General features: G+C 33.5%; 2 protein-coding genes across 2 annotated transcripts; one reads left to right on the top strand and one right to left on the bottom strand.

Annotated features, from left to right (window-relative positions):
• The first annotated feature begins 759 nt into the window (after positions 1-759).
• Positions 760-11170, top strand: LOC110641272 (uncharacterized). Its single transcript, XM_021792937.2, has 9 exons — positions 760-1083; positions 1660-1740; positions 2338-2458; positions 2549-2643; positions 7979-8050; positions 9223-9471; positions 9616-9724; positions 10311-10497; positions 10762-11170. The coding sequence occupies exons 1-9, from the start codon at positions 1060-1062 to the stop codon at positions 10847-10849; spliced, it is 1026 nt and encodes a 341-aa protein (XP_021648629.1). The 5' UTR covers positions 760-1059; the 3' UTR covers positions 10850-11170.
• A 1055-nt stretch (positions 11171-12225) lies between these two features.
• LOC110641271 (MDIS1-interacting receptor like kinase 2-like) lies at positions 12226-15151 on the bottom strand. Its single transcript, XM_021792936.2, has 3 exons — positions 13693-15151; positions 13012-13424; positions 12226-12373 (listed from the first exon to the last, which is right to left on the bottom strand). Exons 1-2 carry the CDS (start codon positions 14801-14803, stop codon positions 13042-13044), a joined length of 1494 nt encoding a protein of 497 aa, XP_021648628.2. The 5' UTR covers positions 14804-15151; the 3' UTR covers positions 12226-12373; positions 13012-13041.
• Between the last annotated feature and the right edge of the window lie 568 nt (positions 15152-15719).

The raw sequence follows: 15719 nt of genomic DNA, 5'->3' as shown, positions 1-15719 counted from the left end.
TATTTTTATTTTAAATAAAATAAAATTTAAATATTTTATAAAATTATTAAAATTTTAAAATATAAATTATTAATAAAAAATATTTTTTTATATAGGTTATTAATTAAAATATATAAAATTAAATAGATTATAATATTTTTTTGATAATAATAATTAGATTTCAGTTAATTAATAATAAATTTTAATTTCAAGTTTTAAAAATATTAATGAGTTTGAATTCGGGTGAGATGATTTTTCCGATACCATACTCTTTGCTGTTTCTGGTTGGGCCAAACCCGAACCTAATCCGAGGTTTAAATCTAATATTTTTTTAAGCAATTTACAATTAAGTCTTTATATAAAAGCAAAATCCACATAATAAACGCTAATATGTTTAAGTAATAATTTAATCTTCAAAATTTAATTAACAAACTAGCCCTGTCATCTAAATTAATAGTTAATTACTTTTAGATTTTAAATAATTTAATTCTTAAAATTTTATTTGATAAATTATTTAAATATAAATAAATAATTATTTAAATAAAAAATTTACTTATAAAAATTATTTTACTGATAAAAAAAAATTTTAAAATTAAATTATTTTAAATTAAAAAGCAGTTTACAATAAAAATTAATTTATTAACGAAATTTCAATTTAAGAATTAAATTATTATTAAAAATAGGTTAATGACTAGTATATGAAATTTGGTATATTTTTAATGATTTAGTTGTAAATTACATATATATATATATAATTTTTTTTTCAATAAATTTAAAACAACCGCAAACAGATCTTCACGGCAAAAAATGGAAAATGTCCCCTGTCCAAGGACAAGGATGAACGATCTCTTGATTGCTTCCTCTTTCTACTAAACTTTCAATTAAGAAATGCAATTAACCCAAATCAATAAAAATTAGTATCACTCACTTCAACAATCACAACTTCGCCATTGATTTTTCTCTCTCAAAATCAGATCTCCCTCCTTCTCTATCTCATCCTTTAAACCCTAGAGGAAAATCCATTTCTAGCTCTATAGACTACAACAACTTAAGTCTCTAGCTTCACGATTTCTCTCTGCAATGGTGGTCTGCAAATGCCGTAAGGTAACTTTCTTTGATTCTTTCCCTTTGTGATTCAATTAGCTTTGATATGCGGGATTGGTATATGTCCCTTTTTAGATCTGATTTAGTTAGTTACCTGCTATTCAACGCAAGTTTGAAATCTAATTTGATCTGTGATTTTGCGGTTTTTGTTTACTTAATTTTCGATTGCTTGCAATTCTGTTATATTCGACATTGTTGTTTAATGCCACACTGAATTGAAGGATTTTAGCCGCCATTTTGTTGGTTTCTAGTTTTATTGTAGTTTCTCGTACTGTGAATTTTTTTTTTTGCATTAAGCTAAGAGTTCGGAGCTAGTCATCTAGCCCAGTGCTGATTATTCACCTGCATTGTGTTTGCTATTCAGGGGTTAGTTTTTAGTGCTGTTTAAATACTAAAAGTTTGATTAAGCTTTCGATTACATTTTTGGATGTTGACTATAATTGATTATTTTATTGCTAAAATGGATTAATCTATTGTTTTATGTTTGCCATGGAGCGTTCACTGTTTTGGGTTATTAGTTTTCTGTTGTTTAGTTACTAATATGTGGATTGATGTATGTGGACTTTGCTGTTTCAGGCTACAAAACTATATTGTTTCGTTCATAAGGTTCCTGTTTGTGGAGAATGTATCTGCTTCACGGAGCATCAGATATGTGTGGTATATATATCTAACTCTTTATATCTTTTGTTATTTCATTGTTGTTTACACTCTGGTTATTTGGTCATTTACTTGATGAAAAAAATTAGCATCTTAATGCTACTTTTACGACAATGTGTTCACAAACTTGACATGTTAAGAACAAAATGTCAAAAAGGTTTAGAAAACAGTTCACGAGTAAAACATGTTATTAGGTTTAGTGCGAGCGGCAAGATAGAGCTAAAATAACAGGAACGGTGGAGATGTGAAATTATCAGGTAGAAAGGACATCAGGACTTTGGGAGGGAAATGGCTGGAGAAACAGAGGAACACATTGGTGGTGCTACACAAATGAATATATAACCACACTTTAGGCATAAAATTGCAAATGCAATTTTAAGGTGTTTTCCGGAACTTTTGGAATCAAATTCTTGATAAATGCTTGGTTTGCACAAAATCTGCAGAATATTGTGTGTGTGTGTGTGTAAAATACACACATAACATAAATATGGGTGTGCGTGTATGTTCTATGTTGTGCTTGCATGTATATAACTTAGAAAAATATTTCGACGAACCTAGTTTAGGCTTACTTTGTATTTGTCTTGTCACCTTTTTTAGGTTCGTACTTACTCTGAGTGGGTAATAGATGGAGAGTATGATTGGCCTCCAAAATGTTGCTCGTGCCAAGCTGTGCTTGAAGAGGGGAATGATTCTCAAACCACCCGATTGGGTTGCCTGCGTATGTATTATTGCAAATATAGCTTTGCTCATGCAAATTTTCCATGAAATGCACAAGATGACATGCTTTTATTTCTGGAATTCATTGTAGACGTTTTACACACAAATTGTTTGGTTTCCCATATCAAGAGCTTTCCTCCTCATACTGCACCAGCTGGATATGTATGCCCTTCATGTTCCACATCGGTAAGACTTAAGAAGACTTGAAGGTTTTTTCTAGTATTTATCTGCATTTATTAGTTACACATATTTCTCCTATTTTTATGCACTGGTCTTACTAGTGATGTTTAGTAGTTTTGTACGTTATATGTGGAGTTTAACTCTTGTTGGTGGACCATAGTTATGGAACTTGCATTACTTCTTCTGTGGGGAGAGTTGAGTCTTGATATGTGATCATGTGAAAGCTTTCCACTTGAATATGTGCAGAAGAAGGCTTGGCAATTTTTTTTGCGCAAGTTTTTAAATGATAGACAGAGAATTTTAAAATCTAGATGATTATTTTATTTCTATGAAACTATTGCTTGGAATCTTACCAAGAAGCTGTCATTAACTATTTAAAGTTAATTTTGTTCCATAATTTAATAAGAAATAAAATTTGGGGAACCTTTTGGGCATGGAATGCTTAACTATAGACATTTACATCTTTTTTTATAGCTTGGTGGAAACAAACTGCCTTTTTAGGGGTTCTCTGCAAGGGACAAAAGAAACATTTCCAATTTCTGATCTCAAATTTACTGGGTATGATTGAAGATTTATTTTTATTGCTTTTTTATTGGTATTAGTTTTGCAACTTTGTTTACAAGCAGTTTAGTCAGAACCTTCTTGCCAAGCTACCAGCTTTTTAAAAATTTCTATGATATATTTTTCATTTAGTATTTCTAATTAATTAGGGGTGTGAATTCTCTTTTGAATTAGTTCAATTGAAAAATTCAGCGTTTTAATGCATTTTTTTATTGTGATATGTCATACCCTAGGGATTTCTGATGCATCCTCACTCAGTTGTGATGCTTAATGGTGAGTGATTCTGTTATGATCTCTCGCCCAGAATCGAGTCACGGGCCTATTCTTTTTTGCACCTATTGTTGTTGAAAACGTGAGCTCGTTGAAAGGGAGCTCTAACCTTAGACTCGTTGGAGAAGAGAGAGTCCAGATTTTAATTTAGTTGAAAATAATTCTGCTTGATATTTTATTCATAATCTGATCTCCTTATAAAGAGATTATTACATGATTTTATATTGAATTCTCTATTATTGAAAACCAGCATTTAAGGTCATAATTTAAGATAATGACAATTAGAGTAATATTTTAATTGGGATATTTATTTCTACTAATTAGTTGTTGTTGCTGAATCCACCTTTGATGCTAATTTATTTGTTGCTAGTCTTATCACCATTGACTGGAATCTCTTGTGGATCATGTATTGCTTAAGTCTTACTCACAAATATGCATCCACAACGTCACTCCCCTTCCTGGAGAAAGAGCTTGTCCTAAAGCTCGATAGTAGGGTAAAACTGTGAATCATCCATAGTACTTTTGCCCTGTTGCTTTCTCTGAATCATCCATCTCCAACTAAAATAACTTCTTACATTGATGCCTGGAGGAATATGGTTCATTATAATTATAGCACAGCCACTTTGCTCTTCGTTTAGCCATCTCTGGACAGCTCAATCTTTTAATAAAAGAAGATGAAACACTTCCTAAATTGGAATTCTGTAATGCGCTAGTAGCCTTGGTTACAGGTAGAATTGATGAAGCAGGCGTTGTTCTTGTATTGGACCATGAATTTGTCCAATTTTCTTCTAGCTATTGTTTTCTTTCAAAGACTCTTGCCTGGTTCATAGTTGTCACCAAACTCGGGGGATTTTGCATCCCTACATCGATTCGAATTGGATCTGTTAGGCCTACAGTAAACAAAACAACTTGTTGATCTACCCGAACTATTGTTGCACGAGCTAGGAGGCTCTGGAGCTGATGTTGGTATTCTTTCACAATACCTTTCTGTTTCATTTTAGCCAAATCACCCAAAGGATTGCTACTGAGTGGAGGCTTGAATCTCAAATTGCAATATTCTTTGAACACATTCCACGATAGTCGGGGTTCTTGTTTTAATCTGTAAAACCAGAGTTGTGCCTTTCCCATCATATAGAGTGTTGCAAGGTTCACCTTATCTGTTTCTGGCATCCATTGGTTTGAAAAAAATTGTTCACATTGGTGTAATCAAATCAACGGATCTTCGGATCCATCAAGTGTTGGAAAATCCAACATCGTATACCTTGGTACTACCCCTGCCTTGGGTCAGTGTTATTAAAGGCGAGCGAGGTGCCCAGGCGAGGCGCCAGGCGATGCGAGGCGCCCCTCTGTCGCCTCGACTGGAACGCCTGGCTGGGCTTTGGAGAGGCGACGCCTCAGGCCGGCGAGGCGAGAAGCGACGCAGGCGAGAGGCGACGCCTCATCAAAGCAACGGTAAGTTTTTTTTTTTTTTTTTTTGATGAAAAAACTAATAAACCTACCACAAAAGAGCCACACCGTGAAGACAGTAGCCTCGCTCTCTTCCTCGACCTCACGCTCGTGACAGAGACAAAACAGGACCAACAGGTACGCCATCTCTCTCTCTCTTATCTTCTTCTTCTTCTTCTTCTTCTTCTTCTTCTTTCCTCTCCGATCTCTCTCTCTCACGTCGTCTTCTTCTTCTTTCCTCTCTCCAGTCTCTCTCTCTTAGGTCGTCTTCTTCTTCTTTCCTCTCTCCGATCTCTCTCTCGCACGTCTTTTTCTTCTTGGCTTTCTCCCTCTTCACTTATGCTGCTTTCCCTGTTGCTGCGTAGACCACCTGTTTTTTTTTTTTTCTTTTTTTTTTTTCCCTCTCCTCTCCTTCTTCTTTCAGCAGTCACTTTTTATTTTATTTTTTTCCCCCTCCCCTCCTTATTATTAATTAGTTATTATTATTTATTTATTATTAATTTAATTATTTTATTTTTTATTCTTATTAATTAATTATTTAAATTTTATGGGTATTGCTAAATTAATTTATTTACTTTGTATTCTTGTTTAATTGGTTGATTAATTAACATGGGTATTGTTGATTTATTGGTAATTAGTTTAATTTTTATTTGTTATTCTTGTTAATTTGATTAGTTTTACTTTTTGCCTTGATAATTAGACATTAGTTGTTAATTAATTATTTATTTTATATAGGTATTATTAATTTATTATTAATTTGATTTTTTTACTTTTTATTATTGTTAATTAATTATTTAATTTATATGGGTATTGTTAATTTGTTATTAATTAGTTTACCTTTTACTTGTTATTCTTATTAATTAGTTTTAATTTAATTAATTTTACTTTTTTCTTATTAATTAGATATTAGTTGTTTATTTTATATGAGTATTATTAATTTATTGTTAATTTGATTATTTTCTTTTTGTTCTGAGTAAGTAATTGTGTAATTTATATGGACACTATTAATTTGTTGTTAATTAGTTTACTTTTTACTTCTTATTATTGTTAATTATTTTTTTTTTCTTTTTAATATGCTTTTTTACTTATCAAGATGAATATATATATATATATATATATATATATATATATATATATATATATATATATAATTTAAGCAATTAAGGTTATGGCGCCTTACTTCAAAAAGGCCCTCGCCTCGCCTCTCGCCTCTCGCCTAAGGCCATAGAGTACTTTATCGCCTTAGTGTCGCCTTTCGCCTTAATAACACTGCCTTGGGTCTTGCTTCTATTTTTCTATTAATTCTATTGTTACTGCCTTCATAGTTGTTACTGCTATCTGAGCCGCCCTCTGTTTCCTTGCCTCGGCTCTTGTAAGTTCCCTGAATGAACTCTTGTAATTAACGGGATAAATTTTGCAATTGGGATTTCAGTTTTAACTCTGATTGCTTGATCGGATCTTCCATCCTTAATTCAGCCTATGCTGCTCTTGCTTCAGTCAATGCTTGTGCTTCTTGGAATAGCGCTCTCAATTCTTTTCTCTGATCTGTATTGTCCATGACAACCAGCTCTGATACGAAGTTGTTATGATCTCTCGCCTAGGATCGAATCATGAGCCTTTTCTTTCCTCGATCTATTGTTACCGAAAACGTGAGCTCATTAAAAGAGAGCTTTAACGTTGGACTCATTAGAGAAGAGAGAGTTCAGATCTCAATTAGTTGAAAATAATTCTACTTAATATTTTATTCATAATCTGATCTCCTTATAAAGAGATTATTACATGATTTCATATGGAATTCTCTATTATTGGAAACTAACATTTAAGGCTATAATTTAAGATAATGACAATTACAGTAAATATCTTAATTGGGATATTTGTTTTTGCTAATTAGTTGCTGCTGCTGAATCCACCTTTGATGCTAATTTATTTGTTGCCATTCTTATCACCATTGACAGGAGTCTCTTGTGGATCATGTATTGCATAAGTCTTGCCCACAAATATGCATCCATAACAGATTCGTTGAGAAGCTCAGTTTACTGCTATGTTGTCTATTTAATTGTTTACCACTTTGTTTTCTCTCTCAGTTGTTACTGCCAATAAGTCTTTAGATATTCATGTGGCTATAAATCAGGTTATTCAAATTGTCTCCTGTAGGATCACCCACTGTTTTAGGTGCAGTTCACATATAAGTGGTGTTGTATTGTTGTAACGACTTTGGCTGAAAATTGATTTGCTATCTAAACTTCATCAATGAAGAAAAATCAGAAGACAGATACAATTAGTTTCTTCATGTATCATCTTTGCAGTTCACACCATTTAAACTATTTAATTTTCTCAGCTAGTTTTGCAAAGGATCTTTTAGCAAAGAACTTTCATGATATATGCTGGGAAGGATGAATCAAGGGAGTACATATATTGACATTAGATCATGCATTATTTGGGGGAGTTGCAATGATTGAGCACTCAACTTATGTCCACTTTAATTACAAAATGAGGACGCAAGTCTTAGTCAATTCGCACAGATCGATTATATGATTCCTCCTTTCTTTAGATTTGAAAGAGTGACCAAGACTGTTCAGTGAAAGGATTTATGTTTCTTTCTGTGGTAGTTCAGGAGAATAAAAGTTTGCAACTTTTTCCTGTTAGTTCAAGCCATTCTGTTGTTTTTTGCATTTGGCCTTTTCCTTTTAATTTTGCAAGCATTTCTTATTGAAGGTGGCATTAATGAGACAGTGGTACATGTTTTCAGTTTAGCAGTGCATGTTGCGTATAACAATTCTGAGCCTTAAAAGTTCCATTTTGTGATTACTCAATGATTCAAAGAAAATTTCCTTTCCTCTATTCTGTGTTTAGAACTCTGCTATATGCTCAAAGCTGCTAGTCTTTCTTTGGCATTATATTGTTTACATCTGAATATATTTTGGTCACATGGACAAGGAAAGGGCAAGGAAAGGAAACGTGATGAAATAATTTGTTTCCATAATGGTGTTGTTTAGAAATTGGCTACTCTGTATTTTTTTTTTTACACTACAATTTAGCTCCATCTGGCACTTTGATGTTGCAGATATGGCCTCCCAAGAGTGTTAAAGATTCAGGATCTCGACTTCATTCAAAGCTGAAGGAGGCTATCATGCAGGTAAGTTTCATACTTGAATATTATACTAAACTAATGCTTGCAAAATTGATAGTGTGAAGTTTTCTTTAGTAATGTTTTGTCAAGTAATATATTATGCTAAACCTATTTTTGATTTCCAGTTATTATAGATATCTCAGGTGTTTTATCCTTTGGTTCACCACTTTTTCACCTTTATTTATTATTTTGATTGTGTGGAGCCTGAAAGTTCTGCCATCCTCTTGCCTGGTATGTTGTACTCATATGAAGGTGTGCTTGATTGAATCACTTAGATTTGTCAAGAGTTGGGATGAGGTCTCACAGGTTGTCAATTTCAGAAGTGTCGATGTATGAGTTGCATGGTTATTATACACGTAACCATCAATAACATGAGGACAGTTGAGAGCAGCTGTAAACAACAGAAGGAGAATTAATTTATGTGTGATGATTGCTTTCAGTAATAACTTTTTGGGTGCTTTCTCCACAGACATTTTCAGTAGATTGACAAAAAATGGGTGCAAGAGCAAGTATAAATCGATAGATTCTCTCCTTGAGAAGTCCTGTCAGCTGTAGTGAAGTTTGAACTGTGATGTTACTAATTGTTTCTCCTCTTAATGGGGTAGCTTAGCATGGTCTGTTGGTGACTGATATGATAAAAGATTGCCTTTTCCCCTCTCTGCGTCAAGGTGTTTTAACTTTTTTTGAGAAATTTAAAGATTGTGTATGTTTCTGTTTGTGTACAAGTGAGGAGTTTTACTTTCACCTTTGCATCCTTTAATTGGTGGATACTTCATTAGTTTGAGATTGTCATTGGTGAGGTTTGTCGAACCTTGGCCATATTGGAGATAAAATGAAAGAGGGTCAATCAAGATGGTACGTAGAGAATCAATTGCCCGTATACTAGGGGAAGGAGAAAGAAGGGGAACGGAAAAACCTGAAATGACATGGAGGAAAGTGGAATCAAAGGATTTACAAGTTTTGGAGGACTTGGCATTCAACAGATTTGAATAGTGAAAAAGATCTATATAGTTGACCCCAACTAGTTTGAGGTTAAGGCTTAGTTGTTGTTGGTGCCACTTCTAAAAAATCTCACATATAACTCTAGAACAAGGCACTAATTTGAAGAAGATGAAATTATGGTCTTCCTTATCATTGTTCAGATAAATTTTTGAGCAGTTTTTTTCTTCATCATGCAGACTGGTTTGGAAAAGAACTTATTTGGAAATCATCCTGTTTCTTTGCCGGCACCACCTCCTGCATTTGCCTCAGATCCATTGGTTGCCATTTCTTCATCGTCCTCACTGACAAAAGATGAAATAAATATATCTGAAGGATACTTATCTGCAACTGGAACAGGGCCTCCTAAAATTTCAGTACCAGATATTGTGGAAATTGATAGCCCCAGTTCAGCAGGGAATTATTTGCAGAGCGCCAGTCCCACTGGCGTAAGAATTTCCTATCCTTCTTATTTCACCCTGATATTTTTAGGCATTGTACTCACCTTCATATATGTATCTGTACAATTTGGCTTGTTTTATTGCTTCATTTTCTTACATTGTTTTGGTTTGTAATATTGCTACGCAAGCCAGCCTGGGGCTACAACACGAAAGGGTGGAATCCATGTTGACAGGCAGAATTCAGAAAGTTCATACTATGCAGACGATGAAGATGGGAATCGTAAAAAATATAGTCGAAGGGGTAAGTGGAAACTTTACTATATGTTGGCAAGTTCAAATGACAATGGAGCTTTTGAGCTTTTTAGAATAGCAATTTTTACCAGCTTACAATTAGATTCTGTTGCCTTTGCCTACTATGGTTGTTAAAATATCGAATTGATCCAAAACTATCTAATGCATAAGAAGCTTAGTACAAGCATATGGATTAAATAGACTATCAACAACCAATAAGTGTGATGTAGCGGGCATGAAGGGGATGGTAAATGTGCATGTCTTAATGGGGAGTAGGTTTTTCAGATGGCACAGAGATGAAGAGGGTGTTTTATTTTTATCTTATTTATTATTATTATTATTATTATTATTATTATTATTTATTTATTTATTTTTTTTGGGGGGGGGGGGGGGGGGGGTATATAAAAATTTTAATTTTTGGAAGCATTTATTCTTTTATTCCTAATTATTTATTCATACAGCATGTTGATTAGATATTGTGATGCAATGAACAAGGCCATTCATCTCTCATACTTCCTCAGAATATAGCAAGATTGATGCCAGCTGATTGCTTTATATTTTGTCCAACTTTCAATTTCCAAGTCTTCCAATTGCAGGTCCATTCCGCCACAAGTTCCTTAGAGCATTGCTTCCATTCTGGTCAAGTGCATTACCAACTTTACCAGTAACTGCACCTCCGCGTAAGGATGCATCAAATGCAGATGATGCCTCAGAAGGTCGTGCAAGGCATCAAAGACCATCAAGAATGGATCCAAGAAAAATCCTTCTTTTTATAGCTATCATGTAATGTCCACTTCTTTGTGAATCAATAACCATACAATCCTCACATGAGGATGAATTATAAGAATTATTCAAAAGGTTAATTTCATATTATTAATTTGCTATTATGAATTGCATGAATTAAGTAATCAATAGTAGGTTTTTGTATTGGTTGACTTATGACAAGAATCATATGTTATGAATCAATAGATGTATCATAGCTGTTTTCTCTAGTGTAGGTGCATTATCATCGCTGCTTTTGTTAATACGTGTTGTAATCATGTGCAGGGCTTGCATGGCAACTATGGGTATACTGTATTACAGAATCGCACAGCGGGGTTTTGAGGAAGAGCAGCCGGATGATGAGCAGCAGTAATTCTTACTTGAGGTTGTGATGGAATTATAGTGATCATTTATTGTACCTGTATATGCATGCCTGCCTGGTGGTTAATGGTGATTTTGCTATTGCTGCTGCATTTTGTGTGTGGCTCCTCCCGTGTGTGCATCAGTACTTGTTTATGAGTGAAATGTAGAAGGGGATAGAAGAGAGTTTTATTTCTAGTGTCAATGGCGGTAAAATGTTGCATGATCTACCTTGACAATGTTCCTCTTAGGCCATTTTCATTTTTGTCTATTTGAAGCCATTTTCATTTTTTTTCTATTTGAAATCGAATCTGAGGACCAGGTTAAAAGGAGAGAGGGTTTTTTTTTTTTTTTTATTAAATTGGTTTAATTTGGTAATTATTTGTTCAGTTAATAAATCTTGCAAAAAGCACTTGAGCAGTTCAGGAGCTGTCCTTCCGTTTGGGCTTGTTTTAAAGGGCTCTGAAGCAACCAAAGTCCTTTTAGCAGGAAATTTTGATTTGGCATGGTTATGGTGCTTTGGATCAGCAATATCAATCAATCTATGTAAATTTGTTCCTTCCTAATTACTGGAGGTATGGGATCAAGCAGAGGCCCAATGGTTCGGGCGATAACTGATAGGCTATGTGAAGGAGGTAATTATTTCTTTTTTCATTATAAAAGTGAATTGTTTCAAAATAAATAATTGGAGAAATTTGAATTCGAAACCTCACTTTTTACACGTTAAATATCAATCAAGTTATCCCCTGATTGACACTAAAACGATTGTTTTAGTTCTTCTTGGCCTAAACTAGGTTATATTATAATAATAATTTTTTTTAATAATCTAAAGATTTTTGCATTCTAATACAAATAATCCAGAATTTCAAAATTCTTTTTAATTTTATTTAAATTTTAAAATTAATTTGAGGGAAATGTGTCCAATTTAATATGGCAAGTTGAGTAGTTTTTTTAATTGATAAATAGTGAGACCCAACTCATTGAACACTAATAATTCTTTTAATACACTATTATAATTAATACACACCACAGAAAGGGGTAAGAGGAAAAACAGGCAAGAATTCTCTGCCTATTATTTAAATTACTGAATCCTTAGAATTGCTTGCCCATTGATGGACAAGGACCAACACAATATAAATAGTTAAATACCATACAAGTTGAGCGATGTCAGATCATTGTAATTTGGCCTACAAACTAAGATCATTATATGCTTCTTAAATTTTTATTTTTAAAATATTTTAAAATTTTCAAATTAGTTCTGTCTTAACTTTTTTAAAAACTGATGGATATTAAATTAAAATATCATTTGAACTAAAACCAACTTCTATCTTAGATAATCATATCATCATAAAAATAAAAGTATATGTAGATGGTGGTATTGCAAAATAATTACTAAAGTCATTGCACAATCTTATTTATATTTATTGTTCTTTTAAGCAGAAGCAAATGCTAAACAACACAAAACGATTTTTACAAGATTAAATGGCCATTTGAACAATTTCTTCACGCCATTGTTTTCTTGTAATCCCAGCTGCACCTGCTCTCACACAAACACATTTCTGTTATCTTTAAATATTATATGAATGCATATTAAACTTTAAAGGGTAAATTATGAACATCTCTACATTTATATTCTTGCTTTTCTAGAAGTCAATTAAATAACCCTAATTTTTTTTAAAGTATAATCCTTCTGTCACATTTTAATTTTTTCACCTTTGATAAGTTATCTTAGATGAAAAAAGATATTAGTTTCTCAACAATCATTTTTAGGGATTAAAAAAATTGTTTTATTTGAAGATAAAAGAACCAAAAGTTGTTCTTAATCAGGAGCTAAAATATAGATAATTTAGCAGAAAGACCAAGACATAATATAATTAGAAAAAATTAGTGTTTTTGTTGGGGTGAGATTTTGGCTAAGGTTATGTACTATGCTGATGTTTACTGTAACAAGAATAGTAGAGAGGAGAAAGCTGAAGAAGAAGGTATTGTAAGAAAATCAATGTTAAAAATGGAGAAGAAGAAGAAAATTTATGTTTTGTAGTTGCATGTTGTAAGATTTTTATTTTTTTTTTTCCTTGTTTATCTCCTCTCTGTCTCCAACATTTTTTTTCACTTCTAAAAAAGAATAAATATATGTATTTTATAAAATTTTCTGTGGTAAAAAAGATAGCTCACCTTGCAAACTTGATAATAACCTTTTCCTAGCTAATTTTTCTCCACCACACAGTTGTCTTGATTCATCAGATGACATAGAGGTATTTCCTGAAGAGGTTGAGGCAATGGACCTGGCTTGTGAACAAGAAACTCTCTACATACTTGCTGCATTGTTGGTCTAGATTTTGGGTTGGATCGCAAGCATGCCAAGGCTAATGTGACCACAAGGATCACACTTTGAGCAACCACTTGATTGCTGGGAGGAAGGAAACGTGAATCTAACACATCTTTCAACATTATGTGTGGATTCGATGGTGATGACAGTAATGAAGAAAGAAGTTCTCCAGGATGCTTTCCCATAACTATTTCCAGTGCCACCACTCCAAAGCTATATACATCACAGCTTTCATTCACGACCATAGTATATGCAAGTTCTATATTAAAAGGATTAAAAAAGAAAACATTTTTAGAGAGCGCAACGTGGATAAAAACACTTGCATAAACGAATGTAATATAAAAAGATGATTCATTTTCATCATTTTTTATTTGGGTATCAATGATCTTTTCTAAGACTTGTTTCCCTATTTTATTGGTATTATTAGTTAAGAGGAATTAATATGTGGACTTCTTGTCCACTGTGAGTGCTCTGTATTAAAGCAAATAAGTTTGAAAAGCTAAATGAGCAGAAAGGGAATTGTTTACCTGGAGCAATATATCCATGAGTGCCAGCAAGTAGAGTTTGATTGGATGAATCAGGATAAAGAAATCTTGCTGTTCCAAAATCAGATACAATACCCTCCCAATCAGGGTTCAACAAAATGTTGTTGCTTGATATGTCTCTATGAATAATTGGTGGGCTACAATCATGATGCAAGTATGATAAAGCATGTGCCATTCCTTTGATAATGTTCACCCTTTTCTTCCAATCCAATTCCACAGCTTCATCATCATTTCTTAGGACACAGAATAAACTTCCCTTTTCTTTGTACTCATAAATCAAGAACATTGCTCTGTGATGTAAACAGAAACCATACAGCTTGACAATGTTCTTGTGACGAATTTCTGTTAACAATTTCACCTCATTATTGAAACATTTGTCAAAACTTGGCTCCTCTGCTTCCATTTTATGGAGTTTCTTCAAGGCAATTAACCTGCCACTAGGAAGTTGTGCCTTGTAAACACTACCATAGCCACCAGTTCCAATGCAGTATCTAAAGTCAAAATTCTCAGTTGCTTCAATGACATCCTCAAAGGCAATTCTTCCATCATAGTTCCACACTGAGAATATGTCTCCATTTTTTGATTCTTTTGCCTTAGGTTGTGAATTTTTGATCTTGTGCCAACGATAGAGGAATAATGATCCAAGAATCAAGAAGGAAAGAAACAAGGTGATGGGAAGAAAGATCTCTGAATAGTGCGTCCGCTTTTTTGAGCTTGCAGAGCTAATGCTTGCTGTGGGTGAAAAAAAGCAAACACTGTTTATTTCGTCGATGTATAAGCCCTTGTTTCCAGCAAAACTATCAATGGAAAAGGATCTACTGAAGTTGCAGGGAATGGGGCCGGTAAGATTATTGTGGCTTAGATCTAGAGATGTCAAATAAGGTAAATCACCTCGAGTAAAAGGAATTGGGCCGGAAAGATTATTGTGGCCTAGATCTAGAGATCTCAAATAAGGTAAATCACCTTGAGTAAATGGAATTGAGCCGGTGAGCATGTTAAAAGACAAATCAAGAGTAACCAAATTTTTTAGCTGCCCCAATTCCTGTGGAATAGACCCATAAAAATAATTCCCTCTAAGGAATAGAGTTCTCATATCGGATAAATGGCCTAGAGTAGAAGGAATTGAGCCGTTGAGAAAATTGTAATCCACGTATAAATATTGAAGGCTACTTATGTTCCCAATTTCAGGGGGGATGGCACCATAAATGTTATTGCCGGCCAGTTCAAGTACCCTTAATTTTGAAAGAGCTCCAAGTTGAGGTGGGATTCAAAAATCTGATGGCCTGTGACATCAAGACGAATAAGGTTTGGGAAGCAAGAAAAGTTTAATTCTGAAACTTATCTGATATGTTCAAGTTTGAGGGTGGATAAATCACAGTGACACTTCCAGCATCATTGCAGGTAATACCAAGCCCATAGCAATAACTTGTAGAATTTATGATAACATCATAAGGTATCCACCACTCACTCTCTAGTAGAGCTTTGGCTTCCAGTTGTAGAGATGAGGGTCGGGACGTCACAGCAGAAAGGCTTGTGGAGACATTACTAGCCATATAGAAGAAAATGATGGTAGCCAATATCGTTAAGTTGATGGAAGAGGCAACATTGTAGAAAGCCATTTTGGAAGATGAGAAAGCTTGGCCTTGGGCAAATATAGGATGTCTTGGTCTCTTAGGTAATATTTGACAGATGACTAGTAGAATGAAGAGGAGGGATTGGAAGTGTAGTTGACTGACTTTACGGTATAATCTTGTAATTAAGTGGGTGTTTTCTTCAGCTTTGCCCTCCCTCCGTGTGATAATAAAACTAAAGTGGGTTAAATTTGTAGATTATAAGAAAATTGATTCATAATATTTTCTAATTAAATCTAAAAAAGAAAAGAAAAGTTAAAAAAAAAATCATTTATTTGTTTCTATTTCATTTTTAGAGATAAACAAATATTTATTTCATTTACTGCTGCCTTTAAATATAATTAGTAACATATATAGAAATAAATTTATATTTGACAC

This window comes from Hevea brasiliensis, chromosome 14 (genome assembly GCF_030052815.1).
Source record: "Hevea brasiliensis isolate MT/VB/25A 57/8 chromosome 14, ASM3005281v1, whole genome shotgun sequence".
NCBI lineage: Eukaryota > Viridiplantae > Streptophyta > Magnoliopsida > Malpighiales > Euphorbiaceae > Hevea > Hevea brasiliensis.
Note: the sequence above shows the minus strand (reverse complement) of the source record. Positions and strands in the feature narration are given on the sequence as shown.

Excerpts from the sequence above, each read along its gene's own strand:
- LOC110641272 (XM_021792937.2), top strand. The coding sequence starts at position 1,060 with ATGGTGGTCTGCAAATGCCGTAAG. Across the intron at positions 1,084-1,659 it reads TGGTCTGCAAATGCCGTAAG|GCTACAAAACTATATTGTTT; the intron begins GTAACTTTCTTT and ends TTGCTGTTTCAG. Across the intron at positions 2,644-7,978 it reads GCCCTTCATGTTCCACATCG|ATATGGCCTCCCAAGAGTGT; the intron begins GTAAGACTTAAG and ends TTGATGTTGCAG.
- LOC110641271 (XM_021792936.2), bottom strand. The coding sequence starts at position 14,803 with ATGAGAACTCTATTCCTTAGAGGGAATTATTTTTATGGGTCTATTCCA. Across the intron at positions 13,425-13,692 it reads TCATGGATATATTGCTCCAG|AACTTGCATATACTATGGTC; the intron begins GTAAACAATTCC and ends CTTTTAATATAG.